We start from the raw sequence: 17439 nt of genomic DNA, 5'->3' as shown, positions 1-17439 counted from the left end.
CCTGTAATTAGCCTAAGTGTCCTACATATACCAATATTTATATATATATAGCTTAGCTTGTAGATTAGTGCACTGTCGCTCTAGCCTTTACATGTAATCTTTGTGTCTTGGGCTTCCTGTAAAGTCTCTCTGTGCTGCAAGCATGCCGACCTCGCTTCGCATCGTTTTCCTCTCCGTGCTTGATCTGCCTTTCTCTCTCTTCCCTCTTTCTGCTTGGAAACTGTCGCTGCTTTCAGTGTCTTATATAAATATATATAAATGTAGTCCTTCAGCATGTCTTTTTGAAAGCTTTACTCTGCTCTGACCTTTTCTATCTTTCTCCTTCTGCTTCGCCCTCTGGTCAGCAGCATATCTCCGCGCTTTCCTCTTAACATGTCTCGGCGACCTGATGTTGCTCTGTTTTTGTGCCTCAAACGGTAGATTAACCCAGAAAGACGGAAAACAGACCCTGCTTCCTTGTTTAGGTTCAACGTTTTTCTTTCCATTGTTTCATGAGGACAAATAGAAACCCTACTGTTGTCCTCAAAGAGGAGGTAAACTCTAAATATGTACTCTGTAAACTGGCTTTCAAACATGCATTTGTCCTAAACTACATGTTATTCTAAGAAAGAAGAAGAAATAAATATAACAAGACAACACTTGTGAATATCTGCTGTTTATTTCCTCATACTCAGAGTTTGCTATTAACTGCATTTACTTGAGTAACGTTTTTGAAAAAATTTACTTTTAGGAGTATTTTACTATGCTGTACTTTTTACTTTTACTTGAGTATTTTTATTTTTTAAGCATTTCTACTCTTTTTTTTTTGAGTAAATTTCTGGATTTTCTAGCCACTGAATGAAAAACAAACATGTTTTAACCAAAAACTCACCAGACACAGCCACACCTGCAGTTTTTGTTAAAGTTTCATAAGTTGTTTTTTTTTTAAAGAAACTGATTTGGATTTTTTTTTAAATTTTTGTTACTTATATGAATTATTGTCATTTTTGTCCTTAAAATAACAAATTTTATATATTTTGGTCCATCTCATGATGTAATTTTCAAATATTAAATGGTTGATAATTAGATCAGAATGATTTACCAAATACTTTTACTGCTGTAGATTCATTTTAGCTCAAGGATTTTTGCAGGTTTGGAGAAAAAAGATTTTCTTGAGTTTCAGATATTTAATAAATCAAAATGCTAAAAATCTAAATTTTTCACTGCATGTTTTCCAGTACAGCAGCCCCACACCATCACGCTGCCACCACCAGGCTTTCAAGTCCACAGAATGTTTTTCTAAAAGTCTTGGGAATCATGGAGGCGTGTTCTGGAAAAACCGAGACACAGAGGCATGACCTTTGACCTCAACCAAGGTAAGTGAGACCTGCAGTTTTTCAGATGTTGTGGAATCTTTTGTGACCTTTTCTATAGATATTTAATCATCCCAAAACTTTATAAATCACTTTCCAGACTGATCTCAACTTACTCTCACTTTTTCCACACTGAGCCATTAAGTTTTGATTTCCTTTATCAGCATTTAAAAACTGCATTTTGTGTTTACTTATGTGACCTTTGACTACTTTTCAAGTTGTCCCGAACCACTGAAGTGACAAACCTGCAGACACTTTGTTACGGATCCACATCCAGAATCATCTGCCAGAGAAAAGCAATTAACCTCTACGACCTCAGAGGAGTCGACGTGATAGAGTTAAAAATACACCACAGGGATTCGCTCCAACATTTATTCAGCAGCAGACGTTTAAATGTTCTGACCTCATACATATAGATATGTATCTGACACACGCTGATGTTTATTTCCACGTTCAGGCAGTTGGTGCTGTTGGCTCAGGAGCTTCGGATCGACCTTGACAGAAAAGATTGAGGTCAAGAAGGGAGAACGAGAAGTTATGAAGGAGAATTAGAGCCACAGCATAATATTTAGAGAATAAAGTCAAAATGTACAAGAATAGTCATGATATTATAACTTTACACTCGAAATATTCTGATATTATTGTAACTTTATTCTCGTATATTACAATTTTCTTCTGATATTATTTAGACTTTATTCTTGTAGTTTTAAGACTGTCATAATTGTCTTTATTTTTTACATTATTTTGTCTTTATTCTCATATGACTTTATTCTTGTAATGTTTATTGTCATACTTTTTTAACTTGATTCTTAGATTATTTTTAAAAATTCTATTATTTTGGCTTTATTCTCGTAATTTTATGACTATTTTCATATTCCAATTTTTTTCTTATTATTTTGACTTTATTCTTTTAATTGTATTTTATTTTCACATGATTATGATTTTTTTGGTACTATTTTGACTTTATTCTAGTATGATTTTATTGTAATTTTATGAATTTATTGTCAGAATTAAAAATGTTTTTCTCTTCATTTCGTCCCAATACTCAGAACACTGCATTGATCAGGAAATTTATTAGAAACAAAAGCAAAGATTGTGAAAATATATATTTATATTTAATTAAGTAATAAAATAAGATTACATTTATGTTTATGTACTGATTTAATTTTAATATTGGATTTGATTAAATGAAGCAAAATTAAAGGTTTTTACACGTCTTCACCAGAAGGGGGCGGCACGGACAGCTAACCAAGTTTAATCCAAATGTTTCCATTAAAATACATTTCCATATTCAGTCTAATCAATTTAATAAACAATTCTATTTAAAGACCAGAAACCCTCTTTATGAAAGATGCCAGTAATTTCCTTCCCTCTTGTTTTCCTGCAGAGCTGTGACGCTCAGCGGAGGCCTGCAGCACCTAAACTCACCACATGCTCTAAACATTTTTCCTCCAGACAAAAGAGACTTTGGGTCTTAGAGAAACATCCGCTTCTGATTAAAGCCAGCCCGCCTCCTGCTTCGTCCTTTTTCAGTTGACTCCGCAGCGCTCTGGGGCCGCCGTCGGGTTCGCCTTTACCACAAATCACCCAGACTGATGTGTTTGTTAAAGTGACACCATATTGTTGTTTCTCATTCCAGGAAAAAATGAACAAATGATCCTGAAACACATTTTCTGACACTCGTACTGGCAGGATGTGTGTTGTGCTTTTAGCTGCTGAAACATTGAGGTTCCTGCTGTGTTTGCACGCCATTGACTGAGTCAACGCCAAACACAAAAAAACCCTGAGAAAGCCAACAAACGCACAGCAGGCGCACATATGGTGGTGAAGGATTCCTCGTTGCCTTGCCTCAAATCGTCTGGGAGGAAATTCCCAGATATGCAATCCATTCAGGTTTCATATCTGGTCATTCACTGCAAAAACTACCAAGTATTTCTGGTCTAATATCTACTGAAAATATCTTAGTACAAATAGAACAAAACTAATAAGTAACTTTTCAGACAGAAATAGGAGCTTGTTTAGAGTAAATAACATCCATAATATTGATTAAAAAGTAGTAGTTCCATTGGAAAACGATTTAATTTATAACATTGGTAAAATGTCTTATTAAAAGTGAAATAATCTGCCAATGGAAGTAGTACTTCTTAATCAATATTAAGTAATTATTGACTTAAAACAAGCAAATTTATCTTGCTGAAAAGTTACTTGTAAGTTAGTTTAGTGTTATTCGAAGTGTACTAAGACATTTGCACTATATAAACTAGACTAAAAATAGTTGGTAAGATTTAGTGTTTTTGCAGTGTAATCAAATCAAATTAAATTAAATTAAATTAAATCACAGCAGATAAAACAAACATGACTTTCCCCCTCAATAAACCCTTTCTGTTATTAGTTCAGTCATTTTTGCACATAGAAACCGTCACTAGAGCTTTTTTTCTGCAGACTGTATAAAAATACATCCTGAATTAAAACCTGACCTCTCTCCCCTGAAATATAAATAATGTTAAATCAGAATACCCAGTGAACTGCAGGCTGTAGGGTAAAGTCACACTCTCTCCCTTTCCTTGGTCTCTTCTTTTTCTCTGATCTCCCTGTAACATGTGAGGCCATCATTTGATCTACAGCACCCGACATCTGGAGCGATCCTCCCCCCAGAACACCTGGTTTCAATCCGGGCCACCGACAGAAACAGTCATTTGTGTCTAGAAACCAGAACCTTAATTTCTTTGTTCGCTCGCTCTGTCGTTGCCTCTGAGGATATTTGTTATGTTAAAGTCCAAAACCAGCTTTCCTGCAGCGAACAGATGGGAGAATAATTAGACCCGGTTATCAGCGAGTCCGTGAAAATTACAGAGTATGATTTTCAAGGTGATTTGTGAGTAATTCTGGCACTTTTGCTGCTAATTAAAGCGACTCGGTTCAGTATGTTTAAGATTGAACCTTCAACTGTGTAATAATAATAATAATGTTGTTCTTGCTGCATAATGCTGCCCATACTTCCCCAGAACATAGAGAGGAATTTTAAGGAATTTACAAGATAATTTCTTGAAACTTTCCTTTAACTGACCGAGTACTTTACTGGAATGTACTGGGCATTTTTAGAAATTGGGATGCAGCTGTATTTCTATTACAAATGTAGGTAAAGCTTTGTCGATATTCCGCTAACGTCGAAAAATTTAACGTTGCAGTTGCAGTGTTTCCATTAAATAAGAAACACAACTAAAATCACACATGAATAAGTTTATTCGCAGAATAAGTCATTTAAAAACATCATCCTCCAACTACTTCCTGTTGTCTTCTTTGTCGTTTTTACCAGTAGTAACTTCCAGTTAATGATCACGTGATTCATGATGCTAAAAAGTGTTTATTGCAGTTTTGTGAAATAAACCAATTTCAATATGGCTGAAAAACTGCCTCAACATAGCGCAACATTTTTTTTAATCAGAAAACCTGAGCTTTTTTATTCAATTAATTTATATGTGTAATTCCAATTTCCGCAATTACATAATCAATGGAAACGCAGTTTATATTATGAGATGATGTATAATGATAAAACTCATTAGATACTTTCTTTCGACTTTAAATTTACAGGTTACTGTCGCAAAATTTAACATGCAGGTTACTGAGTACTTTCCTAATTATTTTTTACTATTTTCAAAAATCAGGCTAGAATATAAATTGAGATACTTTCTTAGAATTTACCAAATACTTTCCTACAACTTACCTGTTACTCACCTAAAATTTACAGGCACTTTTCTGAAATTTACAAGCAATTTGTGGAAATCTTTCTGTATTAAATGGTTACCTTTAAACTTATTTTATACTTTCCCAGGATTAACAAGGTACTTTCCTAGAACTTTAAATAAACATTGTGGCTTTTTTTGTATAAAAAAACATACTAGATTATGAGCTGAAGTATAACTTGGTGCTTTCTGAGAACTTACTGCTTTCCTGAAACTGTAATTTTACTTAATTACCTTAAACTCACCAGATACTTTCCTTAATGTTACAAAAATGTTTTTCTAAAATTTACGAAGCATTTCCCAAAAACCAGTTTGTGTTATAAAGTGACTTGTAATGTGGCACTTCCTAAATTATTCAGCAATTTTCCTGGTATTTTCAGAGAACATGTAATGTTTCTAGAACCTGCTAGCATGTATTTCCCTAAATGTACCGATTACTTTCCTGCTAGGTGCCCATTAACTTTCATACAGAAAAAGGTCAGAAAAAGGGCCACATCAGTTCCAGAAAGTAACCTACTGCACCAATGATAAAGTATATCTTCCATATGTTTTGGCTTTACCATAAAGGTGTTTCATCTAATAAATGTACATAGATTAAATCCAGCAGGAAAACTATTTTACAGGAATCGATGGAATTTGGTTTCTGGCAAAATAGCACATATAATTTGGTGTTGAATAAAAACGCATTTAAAACAGAAATGAGAACGCTGAAGTGAGAGCTGCTGCCAAGTCTCCCCAACACTTCATTATGTCTCTAACAGTTTGGACAAAACACACGGAGAAGCAATAAGCAACATTAAGTGTGAACAGCTTTTTACTGAGAAACTTTTCTTTCTCCAAAATAACAGATGTGTGCATTAAACATAATGCTATATGTGCATAAATATACCTGATACAGAAGCTATAGCTGCATGTTTGACAGCAAACTTTATATTTTTATTGTGATGCAAAACATTAAAGTCCTGTAAACACTGCATAAACCCTTTGTTGCTTTACTGAAAGTTTTTGTCAACAAACGTCTCTCAGCAACATAGGAATGGTTTCAGTTTTTAACAGTTTATAAAGTTTAAGATGATAAATAAGAGGCTAACCAAACTTAGCATGGCAGTTCTGTTTTAAAATCCAACTCTGTTTATCTTCAACCACTTATTTTTTATCAGAAAAAAAAAGTTAAAAAGTTATCCATTAGACAGTCACTGCTTATAATTGCCTATTTTTAAGGTCCAACAATAAATCTTCATTAATATGCAACTACCGTAGAAGCTAATATCCACAGTCTTCCTTATTTTCACTCTTTGGGGGTTCAGCCAATCAGCACACAGGGAAAATAAACGGAACTCCTTGATTGGCTGCAAGCGCCAGCCTATCAACCATGACTTCCAGACTCTTGACCAATTACAAAATGGCTGCTGTTACATTGGAAAACTATAGATGATGTGGACAAGCTGTTTCCGATCTTCTACTACGATTCAGTTCACTACTTAGTGAACACGAAGTAGTTCACTAAGTACAGCAGAGTACAGCAGATCTTCACGGCCTGAAATCCATCAATCGATGTTTAAACGGCTTTATGAATATCTGCAGAAAAAACTGTAATAACCATACTATCAGCTACTCGGAAGATTTAAAATTGTTTTCATCGCAACAGCAAAACATTACTTCTGCCCAAAGCCAAAGGAAGTTAGAAGCAGTTTTGTAATAATAGGCTCCTATTATTACCACCTCTTTACTTACCCACCTTCAACATTTTACGTCAGTATTCAACAAGTGACACAAAACATGTTACACGCATACAAATCCTAATGAACGGCACTTAAATAGTTAGCTAAGTCCTATTGCAGTCCAGGCAGTTCTTCACAATATGAATACATGATATTCAATACATGAATACATGATATTGAAGAAAAACAAGAAATCTGTAAGAATGCTGTTTCAATTCACTTTAGGTGACCATAAATCTAACAGAGAGAACAAGAAGTTATTCTGTGTAAATAAAGGTACATGGCATCTGAACACTGTTTTCATTAATACTGACTAGAATGAACATTTTTAACTATAGAGTAGAACTGAAGCCCTTGTGTACCTTATCCTTAAAGTCATACATACAAAAGATACATTAAATATAATATTCTGCAATAAAAAAAATATAAAAATTGAATTATCAATGCATTATTAGAAAATAAAGCCTATCAATGATTGTTTACATACAATATATTCAAGCATCACTCACTGTATGCACACAGTCTGACAGATATGAAAACACTCAGACTTTAAATTGGTCACTTTTCAATCAGCTGAAGGACTTCAGGAAAAAGCATCACTTGAACAAACTCCCAAAATATAAATGCTTGAACAAGTGGAAAACCATTCATTTAAAGCACAAATTCAGTCAATATTCATACTTTAGTAAAAAGGGATGGTGGACAATAAATCAACAACAATATCACTAAAGACACGTGATCAATATCAATAGATAAAATGTTTGATAGAATATTCAATATGTAGAATATTCACTGAAGTCTGACCCAGAACCGCATAGCATTCTGGGATATGTAGGCAGAGATTTTGAGTTAGCTGCTACCTTAGCTAGCTCCTCAAGCTCTAAGCTATGTTAATGGAATCAACTAACGCACTCACTCTGTGGTTACCTAGCAACAACCTGCTGAGTCACTTGTGCAGCAACAATTTAAATTTCAGCCACTCAAAAAAAAAAGACAATAGCACGGTGTGAAAACTGTGGATAAAGTGACGGCATCAGTTTGGCAGCATTTCAGATACTTAAAACAAAAAACTAATTAATGATTATCGATATTGACTGATATAAAATGCTTATATTATGGTATGTTTCTCAGCCATATTGTCCAGCACTACTACATAGCACAAAAAAATCTTTGAGTTTTCACAAAATATTTCCTGAAAATGGTAGAAATCCATCCTCCTGGATCACAGAGCGACCCAGAGAATTGAAATATTTGTGCCACCCTCTTGTGTTATTTGGTTTACACGTCCTCTGATACAGTCCAGAGTAACATAAACAGCTGTGCCATTCTGGACCTGAAAAGAGGCTCTCAGCCCGATGCTAGTCCACTCGCTGCCTTCAGGCATTGATCCAGACACCTGCTGAGCCACAGGACCGGCCTGCTGACCTCCGACCCTCTGCAGAGTCAGTTTGACTATATTACATGAGTGGATCAGTTTGAGGTTGAGGGCAATGTTTGCTGTACCCTGCTCATGAAAGACGAAGTTCCTTCTGGCGTTTGAGTCCCCAGAGCGAGCCAGATGGACCTGCGGCGTATCCGGACTGATCTGCTGAAACAACAGGGGTTTATTCCTGACGGCTCCGGAGGGAAGACCGGTCCGTGAAACTGTGGCGGTCAAGGCTGACGACACAGCCGAGGGAATCCAGATCAGACTCAAGATACTGATCCCGGTGCTGTCCCCAAAGTACCGGATATTGCACTGCGACGGAGACGTGATCTCAAAAGTGAGGATGTCTTTGCTCTCTACTGTCACTGCGCCAGAGAGCGCGATGGAAGTATCCCTGTAGTTCACACCCGTCTTGAAGGCTTGCATCATCTTCAGTCCAGTGGTGTTCCGGGTGGTGTAGGTGATCAGGGAGAAACCTTCGCGAATGCAGGTGTGACCCATGGAGTAAAACGCCTGCTGAATGACAAACTTCACTACTCCGCTCTCCGTGAAGCGCACCCCACGGCTATCGTGAGTCAGGCTGACCATGTAGGGGTCGGACACTGTCGTGATGCGGAAAGTCGGGCGGTAGCTGGTTTGGTAGTGCGCCAGCAGGGACATCTGGGCCATCATGGCAACAGCACCGGTATCATGAGACAACCAGAGGACACTCAGAGACGGGGTGGGAACATCAAAAACTTGAAGGTCTTTGCTCTGATTGCAGTGCTGGTTGGGACTCTTCAGCAGCAGAGTGAAGATGTGGTTGGGTTCAACCTCCACGCCAATACTGACGCTCACCCCCTGGAAGTACTTCCCATCCGGTTGCTCGATGCGGACGCCGCTGAGGTCCTGACCTTCTTCTTCCTGGCTCCTGTTGAGTCTCATCCCGACCTGGAGGAAGTTCCTGCAGCTGTGCTTTATAGCAAAGTTATGATCCAGCCACACCAAACCGTGCTGGAGGAATGTCACTCTTCCACTCTCGTTGGACAGAAGTCTACTGCTCTCTTTGCCTCGGATGTTGAGCTGCAGACCAGGAAAGATGTGGGTGCTAGACGTACCTGCAGGAGGTAGCGTCACCTTTGCCATCCAGATCTGGGAGAGTTGGTTCTCTGAAATCTGGCCGCAGACTGCGTCGCTAATTGCTGTGCAGGGGGCGACCAAAGGCTCCCCATCGCAATCTGAGCAGGCTTGGCACTCCTGGAGCTCCTGGTTGTAGAAGTATTCAGAACCACAAAGACCTGTCACTGCTTTTCTCTCTGAAACCCCCAAACACTTGAAACCACCTGCACAAAAGGAGACTTCAGATTAGCTCTGGCAAAACTATAAATATGTTGGAGAATATGAAATGAAACAAAGACGTTACGAACTGACCAGGAGTATTGAGACACTTCACTCGCTCTCCGCAAATCTGTGGTAGTTCAAGACATTCGTCTCTGTCCTGCAATCCATACAATTATACTTTTAAAGTATTTCCTTGGACCAGTTTGTTCTTGTCAAGCAAATTTCATTTTAGGCATCTGCTTCAAGGATATTCAGTGGATTTAATGCATTATGCATAAAATTTAGTGAATAGACTGAAGGTACAATGCCTTGTAACGCTGTTACTCCTTGCCTTTTTCCTATCTTGTCTTGTTACAACTATAAGCTGCAATGTATCTTAAAAGGGTTTTATGATAGACTGTAAAGTTTTCAAGCCCATGGAATAATACCACCACCACGTTTCACTAGCTGTGTTTCCATTGACCCAATTTAACATTTTGAAAATGAATTCACTTAATGGAAACACTCCTTTTTTGACAAAAAACATTAGCAAGAGGAGGGTTTTTTGGCTGCATCAAAATTGATTTAATTTGCAAAACTATAATGGAAAGAGTTTTTTTGCATCACGAGTCACATGATCAACAACTGGATGTTGCCACTGGCAGAAACCACAAAGAAGAAGATGACAGGAAGTAGTTGGAGGATGATGGCACCGCACATTTTCTTAATGATTTATTGAGTGAACAAACTAATTTGAATGTGATTTTAATTGTGTTTGTTATTTAATGGAAACACCGTAATTTTGCAATTGTGTTTTTTTGACATTAGTGGAATATTGACAAAGTTTTGCACACATTTGTAATGGAAATGCAGCTTGATACCCTGTGTAAACTCAATAAAACACATTGACTGTGTTTCCATTTACCATAGGTTTGCTGAAATTGGAATTGCATAAGTATATCCGGTTTAGGACAACAGTCTAATTTTGAAAAACTCACTATTTTTCGGCTGTATAAAAATTTGTTTATTTTGCAAAACTGCAATGGAAACACACAAGTCACATGATCAACATCCGGATGTTACTACTGGCAGAAACCATGAAGAAGACAAGTGGTAGGAGGATAATGGCATGTTTTTAATGACTTATCACATCAACAGACTTATTCACGTGTGATTTTAATTTTGTTTCTTATTTAATGGAAATGTCACAATTGCAAAATTGTTTTTCTGACATTAGCGAAATATTGACAAAGTTTTGCGCTCATTTTTACTAGAAATGCAGCTAGTGCAGTTTGTTCCAACAGGACAAAATGTGGCTTGGATTGAAGTAGTTTTGCAGGCTAATATGAATCATACCTGGCACATTCTGTCTGCAGTTTGTGAGCACTGCGCGATGAGGAAGAAGCCCGGCGGACACATGGTGCATTTCTCACACTGCGGTGGATCCCTCTGAAAATCACAGAACTCCTCTGATCCGCAGGGCGATCGGCAGCCACGCAGAGGTTGCGGGAAATGAGTCTCTCCCACAACATCCATCACTTTGGAGTCAATGTCCATTTTATGCACAGCGTAGGATTTTTGCAGATGGCTGCGGGCCTGACTCTGCAGTCCCGCCAAGTGATTCTCGAAGTAGCTCTGCAGCTCCCCCTGCAGGCCCCGGAAGGAGGCCTGCTTGATCGTCTCCAGCAGCTGGCCGAACTGGTTTTTCACCGCATCCATCTGCTCGTACATGTGCCGCTGCTGCTGCAGGACGTCCCGCTGCTGTGACAGCAGCGCCTCCTGCTGGTCGACGAGCTTCTGCTGCAGGTCACGGATTACGACCTGCTGGGCTCGGAGGGCTTCAACAAGCTTCTCCTGCCCCTTGGCCAGCTGGAGGTGCAGGATGAGGGCGTCTTCTGAAGGGACTTCATTCTCCCCTGAGGTCACATTTACAACAGGGCCATTAGAGATGGAAAAAAAATAGAGGAGTAAATTTCCACCAAAAAACTCAGGAATTTTGAGATTAATCTCAGATATTTTCTACAAAACAAGTGAAATTTTTGATTCTGAAAAGGTGAAAATTTTCTAAAAAACACAAGGAAATGTCAAATCACTTAGAAATTTTCAAGAAAAAAAGGAGAAAATTCATGAGCTTGAAAAGTCAAAATGTTTCACAAAAAATATGTAAATTTCTGACTTTCAAGAGTCAAATATTTGCTATAAAAACAGAAATTTTGAGATGAATCTCAGCAATTTTCTAGAAAAAGGACATTTTTGCAGTTTGAAAACTCAAAACTTTCCTAGGAAAAAATCTAAAATTTTGAGCCTAACCTCAGAAATGTTCTAAAAAAAAAGACATTTCTGAGTCTCAGAAGTCCAAGGTTTTTTTTTTTTTCAATTTTGGAAATTTTCTGAGTTTGAAAAGTCAAACATTTCTGACATTTAGAGCTCAGAAATGCTCATGTTTTTTCTAGGAAATTTCAGCAACTAATATCAAAATTTCTGTGTTGTTTCATAATTTTAACAATGTATTGCATATGCAACAACATTGGGTCAGTAATCAAAGTGCACTGAAAGCTTCCTACATGATCAAATATCAAAATAGTCGACATTTTCCAGCTAATTGACTCTGAGGTATTTTTCCAGCTCAGCTACTGTTACTCTGTCATTATCCCTTTTCTTAATGGCCAACAAAAAGTTACTTTTATAATTTGATAACAGGACAAAGTGTGTTACTGAAAGTAAACCATGGTATACCAAACATCATATAAAGATAAATATAGGATTAGGAATAAACTGGAGGAAGAATCTGTTTATCCAGATGAAAGCAGATCTTTAAGAGTAATCTGTCTTGGTCTTATAAACTTTCAAGTTGTTATTGTTTGACGTCTGTACGGATAATAAATCACATCCAGTCGGGAGATAGATGAGCTGATAAACTCATGAACCTGAAGATAACAATTCACTGCAAATGTTGATGTCAGGTACTAAATATGATATATTACAATAATACAAGGATGGATGTTTGGATTCGTTTTTTTGTTTGTTTTTCTTGGATTGTTGATCGTATAAATCTTTTACAATCTCTAGTTTTGGTGAAAAACATCAGCTTTGGATCGATCAAAGCTTTTAAAACGCAACATTTAAGACTACTTAGACCACGTTTGATTAAACTGGCCTTTAAACTGCCCAGGCCTGAACTGCAAACATTATTTAGCTTTAAAATTATAAATATGTGTTGTAATTATACATTTTTAAAAAATTTATTAATGTTTGTCTCTTTTGGTCAGTTGACGGCCTCCACACCTCTTTAGGTATAGAAACTATTTTTAAGGTGATAAAAACGCTAAATTTTGAGTTTTTTAAATCTAAACCGGGGTTGTGACTGAAGCAGACCTGGCTTTATGTCACATGTGAGCTGGACTCCCAGCGGAGCCCCGCCGAGCTCCGAGGCTGCATGTCCAAACTCCGGATAGTCTCCCAGAAACTGCGCGGCTCTGTCGGACAGGTAGACCGAGGACATGTCCGCCTCCGCCGCGGCCGAGCATTCCTCTCCCACGCAGGAACCCCCCCGGACTTTGGGCCGGATCCTCAGCGGCAGCCGGCACTCGATCCCCCGGCAGTCTCTGGATTCATTCCGGGGCTGCTGGAGCCGGATCCGGGTGCAGCCCGTGTCGGAGCATCCGCCGCCACCGCCTTGCGGGTCGGTCTCCAGAGGCGCTCTCTGCGGGCTCGGGTGCACAGGGTGCGGGGTGGCCGCTGCGTGTCCGGTTCTCCACTGCGGCGCTGGGTTGAACTGCCGGGGGAGCCTGGAGGATCTGCTCCCTGGACACTGCGCTCCTGTACACGGTCTTGGATCCTCCGTTCCCCCGCCAGAGCAGTGCGACCCCCGGCAGAAATCCCCCAAAGCGGGCGCCACGCTGTCCATGGAGAGCAGCACCGCCAGGAAAAGTAAGACCATTTTGCATTTAGCAATAAAAAACAGTTATTTACAGCTTTCCAGATTAAATCCCCATTCCAAACAAAACCATGATGCAGCTTTCAGCTCCAGGGTTCGGTCGGACTAAAAGGAATTGGAACATGACCCACTCAGAGACCCTGCACTTCAGTGTCTGAGTGGCATTCCGGAGATCTAATTAGCGTCAGGTTTCCCCGGCCGCATTTTAACCCTTCATCCTCTCCAGCGCTCCTCATTATCCATCTGCTGAAGCCAAAACAGGCATGAAAACCAGCTTAACGCCAGGCGCGACAAAAACTACTGAATTAAATTTAAATTCTGTTTAACATCTGGCTTTCTACAAACAAGTACATGAGCCATTAGACAGGAAAAAGGAGTCATTTTCCAACAAGAATCAGATTCTTTTACAGAAAAAAAACAAGAAAATTTCTGAGTTTGAAAAACTGAAAATTTGCTAGAAAAAAATCAACATTTCCAAGTTTATTTTGGAACATTTTTGAGTTTTTTTTTAATGTTTTCAACTTCTTAAACTTAGAAACTTTGAGACTTAAGCTGAGACATTTTCTAAAAAAAAAAAAAAACATTGCAATTTCTAAGTTTGAAAAGTTGTTAGTTTTCTAGAAAATTTCCAAGTTCTTTTTCTCAAATATTTCCAAGCTATTTTTCTTGCAAGTTTCGACTTCTTAAACTTAGAAACTGTGGCAATAATCTCAGAGATGTTTGAGAAAAGAGTTCTTTCTAGAAAATTTCTGAGATTAATTCAAGGCTAGTTAGCATAGCTACAGATTACGGGAGTTAAACGGTTTTCCTGTAACAGTAAGTTGTATTTCTGCCATTCGCACATTTAGCAGTGAGTACAAGAGGATGATTGACAGTGCTAAGACCCTCCTCCTGGGTCTGATTGGTTGTTTTTAGTCGGGAGAGCAGCTCAGGGAGGAGGGGAAGAAGATTTATTTCTTCACAGATTATCTGTCTGATATTAAACTGTTGAAACACAGTGATAGTTTTAACAAATATGTAAAAAAAAACAACACATTTATCATGAATGTTATATACTGCAGCTTAGAGCCTAGAGATCTAAAGAAATTCACGTGAATATAAGAGGAAAGTTATTGACATTCATCAGTCTGAAAAAGGTTACAAAGATGCAACGTTTTTGGAAAATGAAGACAAAAGAGAAAATTTATTGATGGTGTTTTTTGTAATCTAAGCAGCATTTCAGACAGTAGATCTCTGTAATGGCAGCACAACGGGTTCTTCAGAAAGAAGATCCTGCAGCATAATGTCTGACCATTAGTTTCTGGACTCAATTGTTCTTGGGTTTTATATTAGGAAGCACACAAGCAAGTCCACCTCCAAATGTCCCAAACATACAAAATGAATGGTTTCAAAGTGGCCTAATCAAATTCTGGGTATAAATCTGAATGGGATTTGTAGCATAACCTAAAGCACAACATACACCATAAGCCAAAATTGTATGGCTGAACCGAAACTGTTTCACAAAGAAAAGTGGATCGAAATGCTTCCACAGCAGTTCAAAAGATTTTTTTGATAGTTCTAACATTTAGATGAGACAACAGACAAACAGAGAGGAAGTAAATTTTTGTATTAATTTGTTTGTACTTCCTTTGACCTTTAATCTTGATGCAATCCAACACCAACATTTAAACACTTCTGGACAGCCGACTCAGATAAACTCACTCAGAGACGACCCAAAAACCAGTTGGACGGCTTTCACATTCTTCTGCCTTGGACTTATCCAATAAAAGGTTGACCTCTCCTGACCTTTTCTATGTAAACACAGTTTGGGTGTTTGTGTTAACCAGGTCAGTGTAAGTGGGAGGATCCAGCAGCTGCCTCAACACACAACTCAACGTTATGGGAGCTTTCTGCAGCTTCGAAGGTCACAAATGTAAAAAAAAGAAAGCAAAGAGTGAGCAAAATGAGAAGAGACAGCAGTTCTGAGAACGTTACGTTGCAAAAGTATTCATGTCCCATGTCCATTTTGTCAAGTTAAAACAAAACAAGTCTTGTCCTGAAATGATTAATCAAATTAGTCACGATTAATCCATTACTGAAATAATCATCAACTAGTTTAGTAATCGATTAATCGTTAACTGGAGCATACAGACACAAAAAAAAGGCAATTTCCTGAAAGAAAAACAACTAAGCCAAAATTGTACAAAAATACATTCTTCATGTAAGATGAAAAACCTTCTTTATCTGTAAATATGTTCTTCCCAACTCCGCAAGTGGTATTTTTAGCTTCACTTGGTTCAAATTCTGTAAGAAAAAATATCTCCGATTAATCAACTTTTGCTAAAAATATTAAGCAGTATTGTTTTAGTTGCAGATGCATCTTTTGCTACAGATTACATTTTAGGCAGTAACATTTTTAATTTTTTAATGTTTGCTTATTTCTCTCTTTTAATGTATTTCTAATATCAAGTATGTTTGAATAAAACATCTGCAGAAGATGACAATTTTCTTATCTGGTTAATTGTGAGAATAATCGATTACTAAAATAATAGTTAGTTGCAAGCTCCAAAGTACTTTATTAGAGTTTTTGCAGGGTCATGCAGTGGTCAGTAGGCCTGTCACATTGAGCAATAAATCAATTAATTGCATAATAAATTAAAATGAGATCAATAAATTCCATTGGCATGATTTATCATTTTTCTCTTTTCTCTCCTTATACCAAAAACTGGATGATAAAAGTCTTCAGTCTGGCGCTATGGACTCAACTAAACATTTCTTTGAAGGACAATTTCGTTCACAGAAACTTCAAAATTAATTTTCTTGAAACTTACTGGTGAAGCAGCAGCGAGTTGATCCTCACCTGGGATTGATCAACCTCTCGCTAACTGCACTGGCTGCCATTCTATGAGAGCATGATCCTCCTGTCTGTATGCCGCCAATAAAATGGTTAAAAATATTAAATATATGAACTGATTTGAAAAAGACGAAAAAATAATTTGAGTCTTGTTTTATTCTCAATGTCTAGAACAATCAAAACCAAAAATAGAATGTAGGACAACCGTTGGTGTCTTCTCACCTCACCTTCTCCCCTTCACAATAAGAGTATACATTCGGGTGTGAAATATATACATTGTATTCGCCACAGTAGGTTACAGTGTTTTTTGTCACCAACTGTGTGTGTAACGTGATTCGTGTGCTGAGGAGCGATGAGGAACGGCAGAGAACAGATTCAAGGTTCTCCTTGCCATGAGGCAGTTCTCTTGCCTCATGGCAGGGGGCGCTCATGATCCCAGACATTGTGACTCTACAACTGCAGAGTAAGAGACAGTAACAGTGAGCTAGCCATACAGTAAAGTCAAGTGCAGCGATATATTTCTAGTTTTCTCCTCTTACCACAGCAATCACTTATTAATAATCAAATAACAAACACTAAGCCTAAAACCATACCACTGCAACAAACTGATTGTTCTGCTCTTTGTGTGGGAAATATTTCAGTGTTTTTTTTTAGGGGCGTTGTTGTCAGTTGCTATGGCAACGAGTCTGCTCGTAGCTGCGCTGTTACAGAGAGCGAGAAAGACGTGGTTTTGAGTTGTACTTAAACGGGTTTTCCCTTTGCTGTGGAGCAAAGCACGAAATTAATATCATCTACATGTCCAAGTTTGATTGAGTTAACAGAATTATGGATGGCATGTTAAAGAATTGTGTTTTTGTCCTGCAGCGTTGTCCGCATGCGCAACATTTCCTTATGTAAAACAATAACATGCAGGGGGTCTGTATTTGTATATATGATTATGATTAAGTCAGTGCCTCACCAGCTATGAACCTCACCGCACGTAATTGCTAAATAATCCACCTTTGACCCAAATGACCTTTGACCCAAATGCTGATAGACCAAACACCAACCAACCACATTCTTTCAGAGCAATCAGTCTAGCTACACTCACTTCAGGACAATAGTAAACTCAGTTTGAAGGACTTAACA

At 38.0% G+C, this 17439-nt stretch overlaps 1 protein-coding gene across 1 annotated transcript; it reads right to left on the bottom strand.

Moving 5' to 3' along the window:
- Positions 1-4806: 4806 nt before the first annotated feature.
- On the bottom strand, positions 4807-13742 carry nell3 (NELL (neural EGFL like) family member 3). The gene is made up of 4 exons (XM_028005235.1): positions 12917-13742; positions 10898-11457; positions 9653-9719; positions 4807-9564 (listed from the first exon to the last, which is right to left on the bottom strand). The coding sequence occupies exons 1-4, from the start codon at positions 13479-13481 to the stop codon at positions 8039-8041; spliced, it is 2718 nt and encodes a 905-aa protein (XP_027861036.1). The 5' UTR covers positions 13482-13742; the 3' UTR covers positions 4807-8038.
- Between the last annotated feature and the right edge of the window lie 3697 nt (positions 13743-17439).

Source organism: Xiphophorus couchianus, chromosome 21 (assembly GCF_001444195.1).
Source record: "Xiphophorus couchianus chromosome 21, X_couchianus-1.0, whole genome shotgun sequence".
NCBI lineage: Eukaryota > Metazoa > Chordata > Actinopteri > Cyprinodontiformes > Poeciliidae > Xiphophorus > Xiphophorus couchianus.
The sequence above is the reverse complement of the archived record's forward strand: the minus strand, read 5'-3'. Positions and strand labels throughout refer to the sequence as shown.